The sequence below is a fragment of the Phoenix dactylifera genome, chromosome 15, assembly GCF_009389715.1.
Source record: "Phoenix dactylifera cultivar Barhee BC4 chromosome 15, palm_55x_up_171113_PBpolish2nd_filt_p, whole genome shotgun sequence".
NCBI lineage: Eukaryota > Viridiplantae > Streptophyta > Magnoliopsida > Arecales > Arecaceae > Phoenix > Phoenix dactylifera.
In genome coordinates, this window is record NC_052406.1 from 3,172,570 (window position 1) to 3,195,465 (window position 22,896).

Consider the following 22,896-nt stretch of genomic DNA (forward strand, 5'->3'; position numbering starts at 1 on the left):
GACCAATGATTATGGGGATAAACTTCTGCCAAGCTAAAATACTCTCAAAGTCTTCAATGTCATAAATTTATACGAGTATAGGAGACAATTGTTAGCAAAAGAGCAATCTGTTTTAGCATTCAGTATTCTGCCGAGTGGGTTAATAAACTACTTATCAAGGTCACTTCAGTTGTGTGAGAGCTAAAGAAGACTCATCAAAAGATTATTGAGAACTATGGCACAAAAGAAGAGAAACCAAGAAAGAGTTTTTTTCAATCGAAAGGGGATCAAGGTTTTTAATTACAGAGATCTTGGCCATTACAGAGGGATCCGGATTCCAAGGTGGACCAATATCTTGGTTTATCTTCGCCAAGATAGAAATTTGGAAGAATAGGAACTAAGCAAGATTTCCAAAATCTAGGCTCATAGTATAGGAACCAAGATTTCCGAGATTTTAGTTATTATAGTAAACTTGGCTTAACTTCCATGTTAAGACAGTGACTTGAATGTTGAATAACTAAAACATCAATTTAAGATTCTAACAGGAAGATCAGGAAATTAGACAATATTATGATATTATATCGTCCTATATAATAAGGGCCAAGATATAGGTTATATCATACTGGTGGAAGCCTGATACTAACACAAACCAATGTCTCTCTCAGCTGAGATATCAGCTCAGATGAAAACTTTGAAGGGGTCGGTTGCAGAATGCCAGGTTATCAAATTCTGTAACCAAAAGGCCGATGTTCGCAGGTGATCAACAACTGAGACACTCAAAATGCTCTAAGATTGATGTAGATACATTTTTGTGATCATATGCTAGTTAATGTTCACTGAGGTTGGGAACCAAAAGAAGTCTCATTTACATTTTGCGCAAGTTTAAATAAGTATTTGGGTGTATATAGGTTCATTCGAGTCTTAGTTTCCACTCAATCAGTTGCTTAGATGCTCAAGCTGGCCAAACTGACAGCTGACTAGGAATGTCAGTTGAAGTTAATTATGATCAGCCAACAGAACAAAAATTAATTAAGGCAAGATTTTGATTATTTTGGCAAATGGTCTTAAATTAGGTTGAGCAAAGGAAATCATTTGGAGTACAATTTATCAGCACAAATATAAGAATAAGGCCTGAGATAAAATAAGAAGGCGAATTACACCCTACACTAAAATTGCAAAATGAAGGAATAGTAAAAAATGCAGCATAAATAAATAAAAATTCATGAAAATATTCACAACAATTCATGATTTTTTTAAGGTAGCACTGGCCATATAATTTAATTCCAATAGCTCATATAAACTCATAAGAGAACATCTTACAACCCTTCAAGCATAGCTCCAATATATGCCATCAATCCTTCATACACTTACAACTTTACTAAATAGGATCCTTGTTTTACACAATGCTTTCAGTAAATCCCACTCCTTTCGTACATATTCGAATAATTGAAAAGCATCGAAAAGATAACGTCGCCAAGCGATCCTCAAATACTATGTTTATCGACGAAGCAATGCATGTGAAGCTAATTAACTTAATATTGTTAAGTCTTCACATATAAAGGAACAATCTTGAAGTCATACAGCATAACAACAACCATTTCAGAATCAATTAGGACAGCAGAAAAGTAGCCAAGAATTGACGCACCTACGGAGCTCCGTCCTCCGAAAACCGGGCATCGAAGGGGGCGGATGTATGGGGATGGGGAGCGGCGCCAGCGGCGGCTCCGGCACCGTGCTGGAGCTCGATGACGAGCCACCGGACGGCCTTGCTCATCTGCTCGAGGCGGACGGCGCTGATGGGCGGGATCCCGGAGGCGGCGGGGGGGCGAGCGGGGGCGGCGCCGGTGGCCTCGTCGACGAGGCACTCGGACCCGATCCGTTGCTTCATGGACTCGACGAACTCCTCGGCCTGGTCGCAGGAGACGCGGAAGAGCTCCCAGCGCTGCTTGAAGAGCTCAAGGGCGGCGTCGGTGGCGGCCGTCTTCTTGCCGCCGGACTGCTCCTTGGCATCCAGGACACCCGCCGCCGCGGCGACGAACTCCTGGTAGGCAGCGCTCAGCGCCTCCACGGTGCTCTCCATGAGCGAAGTCCGAGCAAGGGATCGGGGAGGAGGGTGAGTTGGGGGACCAGAGGCCTACAAAAGGGTTCGTATCCTGGTACTGTTCGAAAGAGAAGAATTCTTTACCTACGCTTTTTTTTTTCGCTCCGGATGATTAGTGGCAGCAGATGTAGAATATGATAAACACATTCCTTAAAGGTTTGTGTAAATAAGCATCTGAAAATGGGAGATCGGAGAGCACTTGTTTGACTCTATAGTGGAATTTTCTTAAAGTTCCATCTCATTGCTGATTTTGTTTAGAAAAAAAAAAAAAGCTTTTTGTTGGGGGCTAAATGATACATATTTAAGGATTTATCAATGATTTTGTTCCTGAATGTAAATGTGAGAGATGGACAGATACTTCCAACAAATAGATATCAAATATTCAAATATTTATATAATATATATATATATATATATATATATATATATATATATATATATATAATTTTTCACAAAAATGTATCCAATATTCAGTAAAAGTACATCTTATTTTAAATTTATTTATTATCTATTTTTACTCAGGTTCAAGAATAAAATGCTTCAAAATATTAAACATGTATTATTCTTAAAAATATAAATTCAATCTTTTTCTTGCAAAGTCAGTAACTAAATGAATTTTTCATGCTTCTGTGAAATGAAAAAATATATACTAATTTCCACTAACTGAACAGGAGCAGAGACAAATTAGAATAAGGAGAAGCACGGCAACTTGTTCATCATGATTAAGGGTGCTAGGAACAAATCAGAGACATTGTCGAAAGAAGAGTTTGAAAGGTTGCCTTTACAAATGAAAGTTTGCTACAATTGCTACTTCATAATTATCTACTTAGCCCGGCAAATAGTTTCTGATGTATAGAAGGAAAGATAATTTGCCCATGATCTACATTGTTAATCAGTGTTCTTGAGTTATCAAGATTCTTGAAATAAGGAAAATATTTTTTCTTTTGGTAAGACAAATCGATCATGAAGCCCTCGACAACTAGCTTCTAATTCATCCGACACATCACAAGCGTCGCAGCAGCGAGAACAAATGGCTCTTGGGACAGAACTGGTTCGAGGACATTTCCAACTAAGAAAGCTAAGACATGCTGAGCACACTCCTCCAAGAATGGAACAAAATTGGCAGAAACTCAATTGCAAATAATAATTTTCTACACCTTAAATTGGCATTATCCATTTAAATTACAAGACAAGTGAGTTAATGATCAGATAATTCCATTTAAACTACAAGTTGTTTGGAATAACCCCGGCCAAGCTTGATCAGCAGGTTTAGATTTGGGTCCCGTGAAGTAAAATTTTTAACAGTCATAGATCCGAGGACAATTATGCATGAGATCATTAAATTGGAGACTGCTGCTGCTTGCTGAGTGAAGGCTTTGATTTTCTGAGCTCAAAAGTCCACCACTGGAGATAAAAGGAGACAAACCAAGCATCAAAATCTGCAAATTGTAGTAAGTCGACGTCCAAGTGCGGAATGCCAGATCCACGAAACTATCAGACGGAAAACTCTGGTTTCTGACCAATACCCCATCGATAAGTCCAAACTCCAAGGCCTGAAAGGGAAGCAAACAAGAATGTAAGAGCACATCACCAACTTCAAAATATTGGTCAAAGATTTGTTATAACCTGTCTGTAGCTTGACATTTGCCAGGGGTGAAGTACCGAATATGTATCCCAAAAGAGAAACTTACATGACGAGATTGAACAGCTTCTTTCACCTGCTGCCTCACATCCTCCACATGACCCTGAGACAAGATGTCAATGGTCAAGAGACAACAATAAATCACTCAAAAGGTCAGCAAGAATGACAGGTTTAACACTTATTATAGATTAGCCCTTTCAGTGTGATGCAATGACCTACAGCATGATATTAATTCATACCCCACATCCACTTTGTGGTTGATGTATCATTATGTGAGCATTTGGCATCGCATGGCGCATTCCCTTCTCTCCCCCAGCAAGAAGAACTGCACCTTGGCTTGCAGCCACCCCAAAGCATACAGTTCCAACCCTGGGCTTTATCTGGTTATTCAGTGAGACAAAAAAAAAAAAGCATCACTTAGCTTCCAATAGGTAGTAAATATATAATATTCTTCAAATTGACGAATAATCATCAAAATCAAAGAGTCTGCCTACTAAACATTCAATATTATGAAGAGAATGAGCAGATGAACAACTATCTTGGGGATGGTAAAGCAAGCCCACAAACTTAAATTGCATTCCCGTATGCCTAGATTTGTGCTACCTCTGATAATTATAGAGCAGGAAATGGTACTGATGTTAAAGAATGTCGAGCAAAATAAGGGGCAAATGTTATTGAAGATAATGCAATTATTTTGATATTGTTTGATAAAATGTTATTTAATCAATAGTGTTTCACAAAGAAAAGGAAAGGATTTGGGGAGAACATTTGATAGGTACCCAAAATTATAAAAACATTTAGAAGATACCGCAGTACACGACTCCTTGGTATTCATGATGATATCCTGCTGCCAAGTTTTCTTAAAAGCTTCAACAAAGTATGTGTTGACGTACATTATGAGGAAAATGTCGTGTATTATCCATAGATGAGGAAGTAAGATGAAATTATGTGAAGGTTATCTTTATAGTTGAAGTGGACAGCAAGCAAGAATATCTCACTTCAAAGACTGACAGAACTTACCTTCAAAATTTTCATCTCTCATCATGGAAAAGAGTTGCTAGAGAAGGAAATTAAGAATGTGTTATTTGTGATATCTATCCAAAATATAGTTGACACTGTACTAAACATAATTATAACCATCAAGCATCCGCACAACTATTCGGGGTCAGCTTCAACATTGTACTAATCAATATCTTACTGTTTTCTCAACTAATAATAATCACTAATATCAAATAAAATTCTGCAGAACCAAGTTATCTCCTTTGTTAATATCTAGTTATCTCTACTATGTATTAAGTAGTACTTTTTTTGTAGAATGTATATGTGAAATTACATAATAGTATGTTAGATTATGCACATATAATCTGTGCTGCCATCTTAACATGCATGTAAATTATGTCTTATGTAATGGGTACAATGTTTATCCTCCCATATGTGTAGGAAAACTATTTTATGGATCTCATAGTTATTCATATGTAGCATGTCTGTGTTAGTTTTATATAGAACATGGGTTATGATCGACTCAGCCTATTAGACTTCATTATTTACTACGATCATTTATCCTAAGCCTTGCAACTTGATACGGTGGTAGTGGGGAAGGAGCCAAATGACAAAGGAAGCTATAATTTCTCTCTCTTTACCACCTCAATTTTCCTTAGTTATGAAACACGGGATGATGAATGATTGGGGACTGAGTCATGCTTCATCTTCAGCCAGATGCAACTCTGAATTGGTTTCATGTCAAAAATTTGGATCTACTTTAACCCAGTTAGCTCATGACATCCAGTTGTGTTTTGGGTTAAAAGTCAAAACTGAAACTTACAAGATATAAATTCTTCAACTTTTCTTCATTTTCCCCTAAGTTCTTCTAGTCAAGTCTAGTTTTTTGAGTTTTAAGTATTTCTGCATTTCTGCATCTGTGTCTTAAGTAGTAGAATGTGGGTGATATCGAAAATGTGATTGTTCTACAATTCGCATGATTACAACATCTTGAATCGAAACAATTTAAACGAAGTTGCAAGTGCAACAATGATCAACTTCATGAAGAACCAGGAATTGATATTCTTTGACCATCGTTTGGTTGGTAATTTTGGTCGCCACCATCACATATTTAGACAAGCCAACAGCATATAAGCATGACAGAAAAATATATTCTGGTGCATTGTCTATAAGCCCGACATGGACACTTATTGATAGCAACAATGCAAAATTGGTTGAGCTCTAGCCCAACTTGTGTTGTAGCCTAAGACATTTTGATAGTGCCTTTCATGATTGTCACAAGAAACACAAACAAAAACACAAGGACTCAGAACAATGAATTCATACATGCAAAAAAAAAAGGATTGACAAGGAGACAAGACAGACAGCTTTACAGTAAAAATCTAGAGCATGGTCAATCATATAAAAAATAATCAACAAAACTGACAAAATTTAAGTTCTTACCCATGACATACAGTCATAAATTGCTTAGACAGATTAGGTACTTCCACCAGGGCAGTTTAGGTAGACCGGGTAAAAAAGGTGTGTGTCTTGCAGTTAACCACAGAAATCGAGAGAGGTTGAAGCAGAAAGAAATATAAGTCTGGGGTCAGCTAAAAGAGTCAGCTCAAAGCTTTTTATCAGTAATTCCAACAACACATGGAAATAAGATAAAGAGGTACTGAAATATTCCTCACCAGAATATCAGCATCCTCATCAATAGAAGCAAGTGTTAGAAGCTGTGAAATAACACGTTGTGCCACTAGCGAGTTAACAGGCTGTCCTATGAAGATAATACGGTTGTGGAACAATGCAGATGAAAGATCTAAGGGTCCTCCTGGAGTCATGACAGCAGGCATTATAGGAGGGTTCCCCCTTTTTGCTTTAATGTCTGCATCATACCTGGATGCATGATGAAACTTCGTGATGCTAGAGAAACCCAATCAGATAATACAAAATCTAGTATGACAAAACATGGTTTCAAATTGTATTTGGAACATTATAGTTCTTCGAGATGTCAGCATTGTAGCCAACACACAAGGCAACCAGCATATACCAGTTATTAATATGCTCTTTTTCACGTTGTTTCAGAAAGAGGCATGGTTTCATTCGAGGTTTGCTATGTTGGTACCAAGAACCATATCAATACCTTACCAGGTTAGTATGGCACACCCAGTATGGTTCGATACCTCTCCTGTACCGACATAGGGTCAGGAGACCCTTTTTTCACACCCAACCATAGTAACGTCCAAACAGTGCAGTACAGCTTGGTACAACATGAAGCCAGGCTGAACCATTCAGTTTTACCTGGTTGTAGGCTGGTTTGGGCTCTACACCATATCGAAACTTGGTAAGTTGGTATCATACTGGTACGGTAATGGCACCTCCAATACCAAGTGATATGAGTCGGTATGGTGAACCATAGTTTCATCCAAGAGAGGTAATGTTTCAGCTGTTTTCTATAAAGCAAGCAAAAACAATATGTTTCTTCCATAAATCGATGAAAAAGAAGTAACCAACCCATATTTAACATACAAAATCACTTGATATATAAATTTTGTCAGCCAAAACATATCTAGACACACAACATGAAGGGAGACCAGTTGCTTTAAATTACTCATGTTCCCATTGTTGAGGATAACCCACCCAAGACTCAAATTCAGGACCTTTGCTTATTAAGCAATACCACTGCAGCAATATCCAGTTCACACCAGGATCACCAAACTAATAATAATATTGAGAAGTCTGACAAAACTTGCTTTATTGGGCTTTCTAGGCTGGACACATGATTTATATTTATGTTAAAAGATGTCTTATTCCATGCATGTTATTAATTCATATTTTGGTTAATTTACCTTCTTTTCCAGCACAATTCTTTTTCCTTTTTGGTTTTGTCCCAAGCAATTCATTTACATATTGCTCATGTATGGCCTCCAGAACCAACCAAGATTTCAGAGAAAGAAATACAAAAAGAAGTAAACTTTAAAATAAGGGAATTCTTACTGCCTCCAAAGATACAACTAAATCATGCAACAAGAAGAGAAAGCACTAAAGCAGAGATGCAATTCCATGAAAATATTTACCACCTGCCCCATAAAACTTCATAATTCAGGCTGTGCTAATATATAAAATTACTCAAATTTAACCATCTTGAGTGAAATTGCCATTAATTCCTACCTTTTCTGGTGCTAAAACTGGTGTCCGCCAGAGTTGCACAGCTTTATCGCACATGACAAACTTTATGACTTTTATTCGATGCAGAAAACTACCAACATTTAGGTTGATGCGAAGATTCACATTGCATGAAAGTACATGGTTTCATTTATAGCTATGTCTTCTAAGGAAATAAAGGTGAATATTGGGATTCACCTTTTAAGGAGCGCAAAATGGGTATTTCTGAGAAGTTAGCAAGCAACTTTTTACCTTCCAAACCAATTTACCCCACTTAGCCCCAGAACAAATTACTCCATCATGTAGGATGAAGTTATTTATTCCAAAGTAAAGAGGAGTCTGAGTAAATTAACCCATTTACTCTGGGTTAACTTATTCCGCTTGATTTTCCTCTTTTAGCACCCTTCCTTTATTCCAACAACTCTCTTCTTTCTTTTCTCCTCTTCTAATCATCCCATATCCATTTTAGTCAGAAATTGCCCCTTGTTTATCACTCTTTCATCCATTCCAAAATTTCATAACCAAAAAAAAAAAAAAAGCTTGATGTCCTATGCTTATAATCGACTTGTCGTGCTGATATGGAATCAAATGTAGGGCTGTTAACGAGCCGAGCCGAGCCCGAGCCTCCACAGGCTCGGCTCGGCTCGTTTCACTAATTTCCTGGCTCGGGCTCGGGCTCGGTACCGAGCCTTGTATTGGGCTCGGGCTCAGGTGGCACAGCCCGGCTCGGGCTCGGGCTCGTAAAGCTCGTTTGCCCGAGCCAGAGCCCGAGCGGCGAGCCCGAGCCCGTCCCATCCCCATCCGGCCATCCCCATCCCCATCCCCATCCCCATCCCTGCCCCCATCTCCGTCGCCCGTCGGAGAGAACAACGAGTAGCCGAGCTCGGTTCCGAGTCCCGACGGTTCGTCATCGGAGAGAAGAACGAAGGAGAGAAAGAAAAGAAGAAAAAGAAGAAGAGAAGAAAGAAGAAAAGAAAGAAAAAGAAGAACGAAGGACTCACCTCATCGCGTGCGGCGGCCGCCGGCTTCGGCCGCGAGCACCTGCACCGCCGGCACGGGCATCGGCTGCAGGCACGGCCGAGGAAGCCGCGGGCTCGACCGCGGGCGCCGCCGGCCTTGGCCCGACCCTCCCGTGCGAGGGACTCCTCGGCTCCTTTCCTGATTCGCCGGTGGAGGAGAGCTTCTCATCCCCTCCTCTATCGCAGTCTCGCCGGTAGAAACGGAGAAGAAAGAGGGGGAGGGGCCTCGCGTGCTTCTTTCCCAGGCGGTGGAAGGAGGCAGCAAGTCATCGGCGGCGGTCGGCGGAGGAGGAAGGCGAGAGGGGAGTCAGGGGAGGGACACCGCCACACTGACACCAGGTGCGGGAAGCTTCTGAAAAAACCCGGAAGGAAGGAGAAGAAAAAAAAATAAAAAGAGAGAGGAGGTGGTCAGGTGGAGGGAATGGGTTATTGGTTGGGCTCGTGAGCTGCTCGGGCTCGAGCTCGGGCTCGGGCTCGAATTTAAACGGGCCTCATTTTGGGCTCGGGCTCGGGCTCGTTTGACTAACGAGCCGAGCCCGAGCCGGGCTTTTACCAAACCGGGCCCGAGCAGCTCGGCCCGTTGACAGCCCTAATCAAATGTCAGACCTCAAACTATGAAGCAGGAAGCTCGGCCAAATACTAACAGAATTGTTCTAAAACATTCAGATGATAAACTGAAAATCACCAATTACCATTTCATTTTCTCCATTCATTTCAAAACAAATCCACCTGCTGGCATCCAAATGTTTCGCTTTTTCGGAGAAATCCATTCGTGATAATTTTAACGACCTGGACAACGAAATCAATCGTCCATAGTATATAAATTCCTCTCATAGGGGATAATGGAGACAGGGAGATCAGAGATGAACTCACCTCCGTGGTCGAGCGAGGCGGAGGAAGCGAATCTGAGCAAGTTTCTGGGAGGAAAGACAAAACCAAAGAAAGTCGAATTCTCAAACGAGTGAAGGAAAATAGCAACGGAAATCGAAAGAGGAATGAGCGGGCGAGCGAGAGAGCAACCTGGGAGCGGATGGCGAAGGGGAAGCGGAAGCCGGGGGGGGCGACCGCGAAGCCCAATGGCGTGGAGATGGACATCGACGCCATTAGAGCCGCAGGCGGAGGAGTTCCACCGAGGGAAGAGACCGGGGAAAAGGGATGGCGGAAGGGAGCCGGGCCGGAGACTCGGAGGCTGAAAGCGACGATAGGCCCAAGGAATTGAGCCAGAGCCCGGAATTGATGTCGGAATTCGGAGGCTGAAGGCCCGCAGGTTCGGGTTCGGATTCGCCATAACCATCTCGCACTTGAGGTTGTATTTATCAAAATTATATAATTAATTAGAAATTAATCAGACTGAATGATCATGGTATTTATGGTGTTCCTCACATTCTTACATTAACTATTTTTCATGACAAAAATTGCATGTTATCATCAAAGACAGCTTGAAGTATGTCTAAGCAAAAATTTTCTTCAAGTTATAAAAAATCTTGCCAAGTTGCAAGGGCTAGATGTTGAAAGCCTTTTTTTTCGTTAGAGATTGAAAGAAATCCACCAACCTCTCGGTTTGAAAGGATGCGGAGGTTTCTAAGTCGAAAGTAGGATTATCAAATTATATGAATAATAGAAAAGTTTAATTACAATAAAGGATCTGAGCTATTCAATTTTCGTACTGTTTTTTACTTTGGAATGAGGATGGAATTTTTTTCTTCTTCTGCATAATAGAAGTATATTTATGAATATAACATTATTTGATTAAATTTTTCATGGATGGTGCACCCACCAAGATCTCTAGTGCATAATCAAGAATAGTTCCTTCTGCATCGATTATTCAATTTTCAATTCATATTTCATGAGTTGACCATAAAACCGTTTCATGATCACCGGATGAAATATGCAAATTGAAAATTAACAATGAGTAAGAGGTTCCTTAGTTGTTATTTTTGAAGTGGGAGATTTGCATAAATCTTTTTCAAGATCTTAATTCCCCAATAAAAACTATAATGTAATTAAAATTTTATAGAACAAGTTGTTGAGCTTGTAATTTATGAGGCCATTTCTCCCTCAGTCACGTTTAATAATGGATTAGGAAGGTTTTGTTTTCCTTTACCCTCTCTACAAACTTGAATACAGTTTGAGCATGAGCTTTGCGACGTTTTGCAAGCATGAATCTTAAGTAGAAGCTGTTTGCTAAAGAAGGAAGAAGAGGGAAGTAGTTTGAGGAACCAATAGAGACATTGCACCTTGGACTTTTCAACAGGATAAATTCATCATATTAATTAACTAGTTGATCCGAAAAGCTTCAATTCATCAGACTTAACAACTCGAAAAGATGACTATTAGTTCCAAAGTTTTGGATCCATCCTTTTGCTTCATTTCTACATTCTCTTGGCACTTTCAATGGGTATTGTAACATAAATAATGTCATAGACATGACTTATCTTTTAATTTATACCGAGCAACGGCTATCATATGAAAGAATCGACCTTCTCGAATAGAGGCTGTTCTTTATACTCGAGACATCATTAGCAGTCGGATCCTCCCTAGAATTTGTGTACGTATGCGCATGTATTGAGAATGCTAAGAGCTAATGCTTGCTCACAGGGCTCGTTTGGTTCGCAGGAAAAGAAGGGGAGAAAGTGTGGTCAACGGAAAAGTAATAAGATGCCTCTTGTTTGGTTGGAGTTTTTAAAAAAAAGAGATGGAAAAGTTGTATTCCCATAGGAATATGATTCCCACATTTCGGGCTCGTTTGGTTCGCGGGAAGTATTTTCCCTCCTAGGAATATGATTCCTGGGAATCAGATTCCTAGGAAGAGGATACCTAGGAAAGTACTTTTGACATGTTTGGTTAACCATGGAAAAGTGACTAATTTCCAAAGTGCTTATGTTTGGTTGACCATCCACTTTCCTAGGAAAGTTATGTATAATTCCTATTATGCCTTTAATAAAAATTAGGTCTTTAATGCCTCTTTAATGCTTCTTTAATGCTGAAGGGTCTTTTTGGGAAAAAATAAAAAAGGAGTGATTCCCACCTCATGGGAAAGTAACTTTCTCATGTTTCTCATGGGAAAGACTTTCCCATGAAATGTGCGAATCATATTCCCATGGGAATACAACTTTCCCATCTCTCTCCTTTGAAAACTCCAACCAAACAAGAGGCATTTCATTACTTTCCCGTTGACCACACTTTCCCCCCTCGTTTTCCTGCGAACCAAACGGGCCCTTCATGGAAAAGTCTTTCCCATGAGAAACATGGGAAAGTTACTTTCCCATGAGGTGGGAATCACTCCATTTTTACTTTTTTCCAAAAAGGCCCTTCAACATTAAAGAAGCATTAAAGAGGCATTAAAGACCTAATTTTTATTAAGGGCATAATGGAAATTATATATAACTTTCATAGAAAAGTGGAAGGCCAACCAAACATAAGCACTTTGGAAATTTATCACTTTTCTTTGGTCAACCAAACATGCCAAAAGTACTTTCCTAGGCATCCTCTTCCTAGGAATTTGTTTCTCAGGAATCATATTCCTAGAAGAAAAAATGCTTCCCGCGAATTAAATGAGCCCACAGAGTCACAATCTCCATTTTCCGAAGAAGACCATCAATATATCAATACTACTCATACAGGATGGAGAAAATGCCACGGCAGCCCTATCATGGGTCCTTCGAATCATCCAAGGTACTGAATCTTATGATCCAAAAATAAAAGGAAGAGAGACTTCCCACGTATTGAGCTTCATGGAGAACACACAAATAATAATGATGATAATTCCGTGAGATTTTTCATGCAATTATGTTGGCCCTCGTGACCCATAGACTTTTTCAGCGGCCATGACTTATAGGCCTTCTCATTTAATGAATTAATGTGGCTGGTTGAGTTATGAAAAAAAAATTTTACTAAAATATTTTTTTTGAAAAATTGACATTTGAATATATGATGTATGGAAAAAATTGTTTTTGCATATTTGGCTGTCCATTGAAAAATAACATATTCTGAAGTGGCTTGTGTTTGATTGAGCATTTAGCTTAAGGCCATTTTCGAAAAAAAAAAAAACTTTTCTATTTTCTATATAGATTTTTTTTTAAGGAAAACTATTTTTTTGTTGAAAATTCTAATTAAATATGACCGGGCAAACCCTATTTGCTATCCCAATCGGCTAAATCTGCTTGCAGATCAAAATAGGATACTGGAGAAAGAGATCCCTTGAACAATTGGATCGTACATCAACATGGTCAACCAGGGCTCTGGCATGAACCGTTGCTCCATATCGCTAAGAGGTCTCATGGAAAGGCTTAAGTTGAAACTTGAACGGCTAACTAGAGATTTTATGCCTGAAGGCCAGTTGGTGGATCAAAAGAGCCCATTTGTTTCTGCTGGTTTGAAGTCATGTAGGTAAAGCGGGGTTCTTGATATTTCTGGTGCACTAGAGAAGCATATAACTGAGAAGCGTAGTCAGCAGTAATAAAAAAACATGGACCTTTGGCCACAGGGTCATATAGTCAAAGTGCATCACAAACTTAAATGACCATTATTTACCATGCGTTATGCATGTCCCGTCCACGGATTGCAGGGCAAAGAAAAAAAAAATCATGAGAGAGAGAGATGACGTAGAACAGCTTTCTAGAGAAGTACGAGAAATCATGCAGAAAGGCATTTGTAAAGGAAAATGATTCATTGTGACGAAAGATGATGTGAGAATGTGAATCGGAACACTTTGTGGATCAAAACCACCCCTTTGAAACTTAATCCTTTCTTTGAATTTAGGCATTGAATTCCCTTGCATGTTTCATGTCAAGAGGAGATTGCAGTCATTATATATTGCGAGCTAAACCAGTTCCTCTGTGAATGCACTCAGAAGTCAAACGAGGGTAGAGTCCTCTCCTCGAAGTTTCTATTATAATAGGAAAGATTGATTGGTTAATCATGCCAAGCTTGCCTCAAATACAAATGAAATTAAAATTATATTTTCCAATAGGTTTAATCGCCAATATCTGGCACGAACATATATACTTATATGCATGTATGTATTCGCCCCCTCCCTTGTTATGACGTGATTAAGTGAGTATAACTATATCAATCATTCTAGCATGCATGCCCCCACGGTTCTTTTTTGTTTTTAAGCCATCAAATTCAAGTTGAAACACAAATGTTTTGGCATGATTGAGCAACATTAGTGGCATTTTCGGTATGCCATATATTGTTATCTTGTATGTTCCATTTTTTGATGCACTAAGGCATAGGTTATTGCCATGTTCCATGATCTCACAGAAAGATCACTTATCTCGTATTTTAAATATATGATATTGCAAAAAAAGAGAGAAAAAAGCCTAACTATAATATATTAAGCAACCGAATGAAACCTGATCTTTATGGAAGATAGAGTAAATTTGATTGTGAAATGCCTTTCTTTGTGAAACCATTACATTTCATATTTTTCGATTAGCAAATTCTTATCATAGGGCATACTACTTTATTATCGCCATTAATGAAAATACAAGGAAACATGGTACTTGGGCAGTCCATGCTTCGGCAAAGTAAGGACTAATTGTTATACCATTAATGGAAATAATGCAAGGAAACATATTAGTTAGGTCATTATTGTTAGGGTAAAATTGGATGGACCTCAGTTAACGACCGTCATCTCCGTTTATAACGGATACGGAGGGCTTACACAAGTGTTCCCCTTATACGGACTCACACGCTTTTTCCACCGATAATATCTTCTTTCCCCAATGCCCCACCACAGCCCATAAAAAAAAAAAAAAAAAAAACGGCTGGCACCGGCCGACGAAACACGCTTCTCTTTCTCTCTCTCACAAAAGAAACACAACGCACTGAACCACACATCCACCGTCCAAATGGTCCACGTCATCGATCCGCGAGTTCTAATTCAACGGTTGCCATTGGCTCCGCCGCGCAAAATAAAAAAAGAGCGCCCCACCCCTAGCTCGTTCGGACCCGGTTCGGCGCCGCCGAATAGTTGCCGGCTCGAACCCGAGACGTGACCCCGAGCCACCGAACCCATCCAAAAATTAAATAAATCAAAAATAAAAACTCGAATTAAAATAGAAAAAGAAATAAAAGGGCGAGGGTGAGGGTAGAGGAGAGAGAGCAGGAGGGCGGAGAGGGGGAAAGCAGGAAAAGTGCATCTCGGACTCGTCGCGAGGGTTCTCTTGCTGGAGAGCTCGCTGGATAGAGGAGGGAGGGGAGAAGAAAATTAGAGCGAGAAATTTTGAATTTCTCCAACTCCTAGGGTGAGAATCAGGGTTTCTTCGCTCATCTCCTTCTTGGTGAATCTAGCGTTCGGTCTTCTCTTTCTCCTTTTCCAGTTCTCCTTGCTTCCTTGTTCTTCGTTGATGAGTGCAATCGATTGATTGTTATATGTTGGGGTTGGGGGGAGCTTGATAGATTGAGAGGTCTTAATCGCTTATTCTTGTTTTTTTTTTTTTTTTTTGGATTTTTGGATTGGGATTGGGAATATAAGGTTTGTGCATTGGTTTGTAGGAATGGACGAGGCCTGGGAGAGAGCCGTGGAGGCGGCCCTCGAAGGACAGGCGGACTTGTCCTTGGCGCCGCGAACCCTAACCCTAGATGGGGCGGTGAAGTGCCTCCAGGGGCGGCTCCCTCCGCCGGGGCTGCTGGAGAGGTACCAGAGCCTGGAGCACCTCTCGATCGCCAGCATCGGGGTCTCGTCGTTGGAGAAGTTCCCGCGACTCCGGAACCTACAGCGGCTTATCCTCTCCGACAACCGGATCGCCGGCGGGCTCGAGTTCCTGGTGGAGGCCGGGCTCGATTCGCTTCGGGATCTCGATCTCTCCAACAATCGGATACAGTTCCTCGAGGATCTCGCGCCTCTCGCCCAGCTCCGTCTCGTGTCGCTGGATCTCTATGAGTGCCCCGTCACCAGGGTCAAGGACTACCGATCCAGGGTGTTCGGGATGATCCGGACGTTGAAGTATCTTGACAAGATGGATGCTGATGAGAACGAGCGGCCGGAGTCGGACGAGGAGGAGGAGGATGAGGAAGATGACGAAGAGGAGGAGGAGGATCCGGGGAGCGTTGAGGTTGATGGCGGGGATCGGGTTGGGAGGTCGGTGGATGGCGTTGGAGGAAGTGGTAGAGGGGTTGCGATTGTCGATGTGGATGAGGACGGTGAGAGTGATGCTGATGAGGAGGAGACAGAGAGTGGTAGGAGGGTGGAAGCCAATGGACTGGGGCGGGGGTCTCATCACCACCTATCAAATGGGTTCCGGGTGGAGCCGGTCGGAGCAGCTTCCACTGATATGGAGGACGAGGAGGAGGAGGAAGAGGAGGATGTGGAGGATGACGATGAGGAGGAAGAGGATTTGGTGGAGGAGATTGATGAGGAGGAAGGGGAAGATGATGATGTGGTTGAGGTGCATGATGTCGGGGACAGTGATGATGATGCTGACGGGGTCGAGGAGGTTGGGGAGGATGAGATAGATGAAGAGGGGGATGATGAGGAGGATGGGGATGGGGATGAAGATGAGGAGGATGTGGAGGATGAAGAGGATGATGGTGACCCGGGCAGCACGGGGAGGTTGACGAGCACGGAAGGGGAGATTGATGCGCATGAGCAGGGGGAGGAGGATGGGAACGGGGAGATTGGTGAGGAGGATGAGCAGGGAGTGGAGGAGGATAGGGAGTATGAGGAGGGTGATGGTGAGGATGAAGATGAGGTATATTCCCATTTTATTCTACTTTCAATAACTAGTTTATATATCATTTTGATTCATAAATATATTCTCTTCATTGATTTAGAGATGTTGTGGGTTCAGTGCCTTACTCTATTTTGTTATTCATATTTTATGCAGAATTTTTATGTATTTTGTGTTTACTATGTTGATCTACAGGGATTCATTTTCTTCGTTTGGAAGCAGTGTACTATTATCCTTTGTATTTTGCCATGCTCTTCGTATACTTCTGTTGTTTGTTTTTTTTAATCTTTCATTGCAAAGACATGCTATGTCTAAGTTGGATTGGCCTATAATTCCATATTCTGTTATTTGTCTCTGATTCACTTACAAGTAGTATGAAACTAGAAGATGTTGCTTCTTTTCTAATTTTGCTGTTCTTAAATATCTTCTGTAAACAATATCTACGATGGTAATATGCTTTGATTACTGTGTGGCATATGAAAATACCAAGCAATGGCATATTTTGATTAATATGTTGACAGGGTTCTAGCTGGGTTAGTCCTCGTGAAAAAGCTGTAGAATGTGAGTTGGCATGTCTATGATCTGACAGCAGTATTCTTTAGATCTCACTGCCTGCATGGATGATAATATTTTTTTTTCACGAATACAGTGAAGCACAAAATTATGTTTGCCTTCCTCACAGAGAATTTCAGTCTTTCGATCGAGATGGTTTAATGTTTCTAATCAGTGATCACTTGTTATGGAATGCATGTTTGTTATTAATAGCCTCAAAGTTCTCTTATGCTATTTTGGGTTTAGCAGTTATCTGTAAAATTTTTATTCTGCTATACTTTTGGTGATTTTATGAATCTATTGATTCTGGCAAAGTTGATTTCATTGGCAAGTAGGTTAACTGTTTCTTATTTTCAGGTAGCAGGGCTTTTGCCATGCTAGTGTGATGTGTTTGACTCAAAAAGTTAAAGTCAAGGAGGTTTTATGGGTAATTGTGATTCTGGTGAGCTGGCTTTGCTGGTTGGTAGTATGGCTTAAGAAATGGGTTAGCCCTTTTGTATTATCAGCTAATGTAGCTTTACCATGCTACTAATATGTGTCTTGACCCAGAAATGGTAAAAGAAAAGGGATTAGGTTTTTGCTTCGTTTTTTGTGGCTTAATAGCTTACAATTGCTATCCGGACATGAATTGTTAGATATTTTACATGTTTTAGCAGATATGATTTGGAAGGCTAGAAGAATATGGACGTTTCAGTTCCTTTTTTCTTTTAAAAAAAAATTATTACATAGGAACAAGGATATATGGATTTGAATATATAAATAAATGTATTCAAAGTATCATAATTGTACATTAATTTTTTACCATGTTGTGATGTCTTGGAATCTTTAAGCATTTTTTTGTCCTTGGTCTGGATATCGGTACCCCTAGGTCAGTTTAGGTTTTATGAGTTTAGGTATGAGTTGGACAAATATTTTGGCATATCTAATGCATGTTTTTAGGAATCTGCTGGAAGTATTCTTCATTTCCAGGGTTCGCTATTAATGTCTTAGCAGTGCTTTTGAACAGGTTTTTACAATTTTATGGTTGACGGCTTTTGCCTAGGTCATTGACTCTGTAATTATATATCTGCTGTGTAGTATTTTATTTATTTATGTTTTGTAATCTGTTCCTCTTTGCTTTCATCCTCGCATCCTTGTTTTGTCTACTGCTTTTGGGTTATTGCTTTGTCATTGTTGTATGCTGACAAGTTGTTTCAGCTAGGTGGACTTGGTTAATAAATATTGGAGGATTTGGCCGATCGTACATGTTTTTCTTTTGGATCATTATTCTTGCTTGATTATTAGTTCATAAAAATAAGTTAATTTTGAATATTTTCTTTGTGCATAATCTGTTACTGACCTTTTATTATAATTTTTGTAAATTGAAAGTATGCTTTCTAATATGCAATTATGATTTACATTTTGGATGTCATGCTGAAGAATTTTGAATTTAATATGTTTGTGCCTGATGTGTGGAGTAATTTTGCTGTAAGCACTAGTAGAACTTCTGCTATTTCCCTGGCATTCGGGATTTCTTCACTTGGCTAGATATTGATATGCATATAGGTTCAACTTTGTCCTTTAGTTCTTTACAATCATATTTCCTGTTCCTGTTTCATTGTATTTTTTTTTTTTTTGACTTTTTAATGGATACTCTGCTGTTGTTCGTCTGTTCTTCTTTTCTTTTCCTTTTTTTTAATACTTTTTTTTGTTCTTTTTTTATTGTTTTAATGTGTGTTTTTTTTTTTAAACCTTTACTTCCCAATTTAACTAATGCATGCAATGGCGGTTTCTGATATTTCTGAACTTATGTTTTTTTGTAGGAAGAGGATCTCGGAACAGAATATCTAGTGCAGCCGATTGCTCAACCTGTGGATGAGATTGGAGGAAGTGATTTTGATGCTTGCAACGAAGAAGATGAAGATGAGGTTGATGATGATGAAGTTGATAATGAGGACAATCACAGCAATGGTGTCCTGCCACACCCTCCTCCGTCTTCTCAACCCAACAAGAGAAAGAGAGATGAAGAAGATGATGACTGTGTTGAGGAGTTGAGGTCTTCAAAGCATCACTGATGATGATTCAGCAGCAGTGTACATGGATGCTAGTAGAAGAAACAAGGGGTGGGTTTTTTTCCCTATATCTATGTCAGTGTAGACTTGAATTTGGTAGTTTAAACTTGGAGGGAATGAATTTGTCGCTTGGTTTATTCCCTCCTCCTTTCAAAAGTTCGTTAGTGTTCTTGTAAGAACACGGTTCCTTGGTCGACCGTTGCAACCCTTACTTTCAAACGACAGGTATATATACATATATGGGGTTTGAGTTTTCCCTCCAAATAGCTCAGGAAGTTCAAAAACAAGTAGCCGTTGCATGCTGTTCAAATTTTGTAGATTCCGCTGTGAGCCAAAGTTGTTACTTCGTGGTTAATTTCTCTGGTACCTGTTTGGACTGCGACTATTCTGTTCCCGCTTCCCTCAAAGCATTTATTCTGACGCTCTTTGTGTTCGGTGTTCGTGTGGCGTTGGCGGATGCTTTCTTTTTCTTGCAGGTCTCGCGGCGCATACGGACGGGGGAGTTGCACATGTATTGCAGGAAATTTGATGCGTTGATGAGGGCTGGTAAGATTATTCTACGACTACCTTTTGTTGTGTGTTTCACAGCTGAGTACTTTAAACACATCCACGTCACGTCTATTGGATGCTGGGGCTGAGATGAGCTCCACATCTTTTTTTTCCTTCTTTCGACCAATTGCGAGTTAGAGGTGTCATTGCAGCAGCCTTGACATCTCTCTCGCTCTCAATATTTTTAATAATGTGGGGTTGGATGGTTCCGCCAATCCACCACTGACTTCTTCTTCTCGTTCTGTCCACCACGTGGTCGTGTTACCTATCAGAGTGAAGGAATTGGCTTGGGCGTAGGAGCTGTCTTTTGTCTGGACGTAGCGTAGGACGCTGCTCATCTGGTGTTGGGATATATATAAAAAAATGATGAATATCCTGTTGGACGTCAGATGGCTGCAATCTGGTTGTTGACCGGTTGTGGTGGATTGGCCTTGCGTATCGGTTACGCATTTCCAAACACGGTTGTCATGGGCCCCGTTCTGTCGTGTATAAAGGGAAGGTGTTTTGAAATTTGTCGCTCTTGGGGCCCGAATGGACCGAGAAGGCCCCTGACGACGCGCATTATGCTCCGATTGGATCTGTTCTAAATGGCTAACCCACATGGCTGTCTCTCTCATGATAATCGTGTAGCTGTTGGATCGTAGAGCCTGGATCATTTATATCTCCATATCTCGGCCTTTGTAATCATCCGCACATCATTTACAGGGTGTGAGTGGGTTTGCTCGGCCCAAACCAATGCAGCAAAACTAGATTTAGGTTTTGATCTAGGAGACATGGTTTGCAGGGTTCGGGTACATGATAGTTTGGGCCTTTGGAACGTATCTGGACTGTTGGATCATCTCGCGGTGACCATGTGCAAAATTGCTCTAATTGAAGCCTTTTGTTATTTTGTGGCCCGTGATGAAGTGCTCGGAATTTTCTTTCAGAAAATAATTACGAACCTTGGAGCGGAACAGCCTACAAATCTTGCCTCCTTAATCTCCTCTAAAAAGGTGCCGAGGAGTCCCATGTGGATGGAATCGATGTTACTTACGTTATTAATTATAAATTCTTTGAATTTTTAGGGCGTAAGGTAACCGTCAACATAGGAACTGATGGGCCTCTATGTTATTCATATTTGGTGGGTCCACGTCCGCTTTCCAGTGGTCGCATGTCTAATAAATCGAACCAAACTTGACTAGGAATAGCGGCCTGGCCGAGCAAACCGCACCCCACTTCTCAGTTTTCACATGGCCTGAATTTTGTGGCTGTCCTAATCGGACGGTGGTTATCATCTTGTGGTGCAGATCATCATTCCTGATCTTTAATCGGACGGTCGGAGCTCACGAGAAACGAATGGTTTCTCGACACCAACGGGAACGAAGGCGAGAGCCGAAGACAGCCCCGGGCTCCCTATCGTAAATGGCGTCGTCTCTCAGAATGCTGCGGTCACGTGCAAGGCGAAGGACGCGGGGATTGGCGGCGGTGGCGGGCCTTCTGGTGAACCCGGTGATCGGCCTGTCGATGTACGCGCTCAAGACGACCGGTTGCGTCCTCCTGCCGGGGCCTGGGGCGTCGATCGGAGCGGCGGAGGCGGTGAGCTACCTGGTGGCGGCCAGCGTACGTCATGGGCTGGTCTGTCTACAGTAAAGTGCGAATTGTTCGGGGCCGTCGAGGGCCTCCTCGTCCCACTCCCTGGCAACCAGCGCTTTGGTTGAGGCGATGAGTTTCCGCCCTTTGTCCCTTGGATCTACGTCGCTAATCTGTTTCTTTGCTTCTTTTCTTTATTTGTCTCTCTGGTTCTCTCTCTCTGCTTCATTAAAGGGAAGGTATACTGCATCAATTGCAAACATTAAGATGTTGGTTTGGCCTTCCGAGCCGAGTAATCAGAGCGACAGCCATTATTAGTTGATTAGGTTGATGAGTTCTGCATTGCTTGACTTGCTAACAATGTCCACTTTTCAATATATGTACATTTATGTATGTATGTATGTATTCAATTTCTATGTATGTGTGTATGTATTAAACAAAAAGATATCACAAATCTGGTCAGCATCAGACTTTATCCTTCCTACTTATACTAGAAAGCTTAATATAAAAATGCCACAATATTCCAAACAAGATGAAAATGTAGTGATACATGCAATGCGAGGATAAAAAAACTAGAATATAAAATAAACAAAGCAAATAATGTTAAGAGCATACTGCTTGTTGTCTTGCTTTGATTGGTAATTGGACCGTAAAATAGATCATCCTCCTTTCTGGATTTTGATTGAGCAGAAGTAGTTCAGTTGTTTTTTTTTTATAGGTGATGCAACCTTCATTTGGATGGAAGGTAGAACCTTGGATGGAGATGATCCGGGAAATGGCCAAGAAGAATCACTCACATGACCATTCCGACTTCATTGAACCTTAGCAGGAATTGGAATTGGAATCGGATGCTGCTTTCTTTTCCTGTTCCCTCTAAGTGTTCCTTAATGATGCGGGGGTTTCCGAGTCTTCCCTAAGTCAATAGACCCTGCTAGAGATAGAGTTTGCTTGGGCCCCTTTCCAGGGAATAAAATCTTGCTAAAGGTGGATCAGCTGGTGGGAACGGGGTAAAGACACAGTCTCTAGCTGTGTCTGACAAGTGCTTTTGTCCTTCTCAATATAGACATTTGGAAAGCAGAGGGATCAACTGAAGCCACTGGCAATGGCATCTTAACTCCAGCACCTTTAGCCTTATCTGCCTTCTTATGGCTTCTTTTAGTGTCCTTAGCCTCAATAATGTCATCACCATTGACAGCTGAAAGGTCAACAGTGTCCTGGACTTATGATGGAATTTGCTCTATTCATAACCGAGTAAGCCTTCCCTGCCTCTTAGGCAAAGCTTTCAAATGAAGCTGCAAGAGAGTGGGGAAGATTAGAAAAGGACTAACATCTCCAATAAAAAGAGTATAAGATGCTTGGGGAGTTTTAGATCTCAAAAGAAGTTCTACTTTGAGAAGTTGGGTTGCAAATGAGGACCCTTCCCTCTTACATGGATCTAAACTATGATCCATGGTGACTGGGATTTGCAACTTGTCCTTCATCTAATAAGTTAGAATTCTTTAGATATAAGATATTTATAAACCACCAAAACATTCAGAAAATATCTAAAACAAGATTTGTTGAATCAGTATCGGAAGGCGTACAGGCTAACAGCTGGGTTCGGCACATT

At 40.9% G+C, this 22,896-nt stretch overlaps 3 protein-coding genes across 10 annotated transcripts; 1 reads left to right on the top strand and 2 right to left on the bottom strand.

The window, feature by feature from the left end:
• Positions 1–1,238: 1,238 nt before the first annotated feature.
• On the bottom strand, positions 1,239–2,208 carry LOC103704229 (mediator of RNA polymerase II transcription subunit 32-like). The gene has a single exon (XM_008787431.4). The coding sequence runs from the start codon at positions 2,057–2,059 to the stop codon at positions 1,625–1,627; it is 435 nt and encodes a 144-aa protein (XP_008785653.1). The 5' UTR covers positions 2,060–2,208; the 3' UTR covers positions 1,239–1,624.
• A 981-nt stretch (positions 2,209–3,189) lies between these two features.
• Positions 3,190–10,199, bottom strand: LOC103704230 (ATP-dependent Clp protease proteolytic subunit-like). 3 transcript variants are annotated; one of them, XM_039134116.1, is made up of 6 exons: positions 9,911–10,170; positions 9,764–9,807; positions 9,583–9,679; positions 3,962–4,102; positions 3,772–3,825; positions 3,360–3,633 (listed from the first exon to the last, which is right to left on the bottom strand). In XM_039134116.1, exons 1-6 carry the CDS (start codon positions 9,992–9,994, stop codon positions 3,379–3,381), a joined length of 675 nt encoding a protein of 224 aa, XP_038990044.1. In that variant the 5' UTR covers positions 9,995–10,170; the 3' UTR covers positions 3,360–3,378. The 3 variants fall into 3 exon arrangements, with proteins under 3 accessions (XP_038990042.1, XP_038990043.1, XP_038990044.1); XM_039134114.1 differs by lacking the exon at positions 9,583–9,679 and having other exon boundaries at positions 3,190–3,633; positions 9,911–10,199; XM_039134115.1 differs by lacking the exon at positions 9,583–9,679 and having other exon boundaries at positions 3,190–3,633; positions 3,707–3,825; positions 9,911–10,199.
• Positions 10,200–14,970: 4,771 nt separating this feature from the next.
• LOC103704231 (acidic leucine-rich nuclear phosphoprotein 32-related protein 1-like) lies at positions 14,971–21,749 on the top strand. Of its 6 annotated transcripts, none has more exons than XR_005515047.1 (5): positions 14,971–15,141; positions 15,392–16,587; positions 18,921–19,220; positions 19,646–19,715; positions 21,005–21,749. XR_005515047.1 is itself a non-coding variant. In XM_039134117.1 (3 exons), exons 2-3 carry the CDS (start codon positions 15,394–15,396, stop codon positions 19,170–19,172), a joined length of 1,446 nt encoding a protein of 481 aa, XP_038990045.1. In that variant the 5' UTR covers positions 14,985–15,303; positions 15,392–15,393; the 3' UTR covers positions 19,173–19,535. The 6 variants fall into 6 exon arrangements, 1 of the variants encoding a protein (XP_038990045.1); XR_005515046.1 differs by having other exon boundaries at positions 14,985–15,303; XR_005515048.1 differs by having other exon boundaries at positions 14,985–15,193.
• Positions 21,750–22,896: the final 1,147 nt, after the last annotated feature.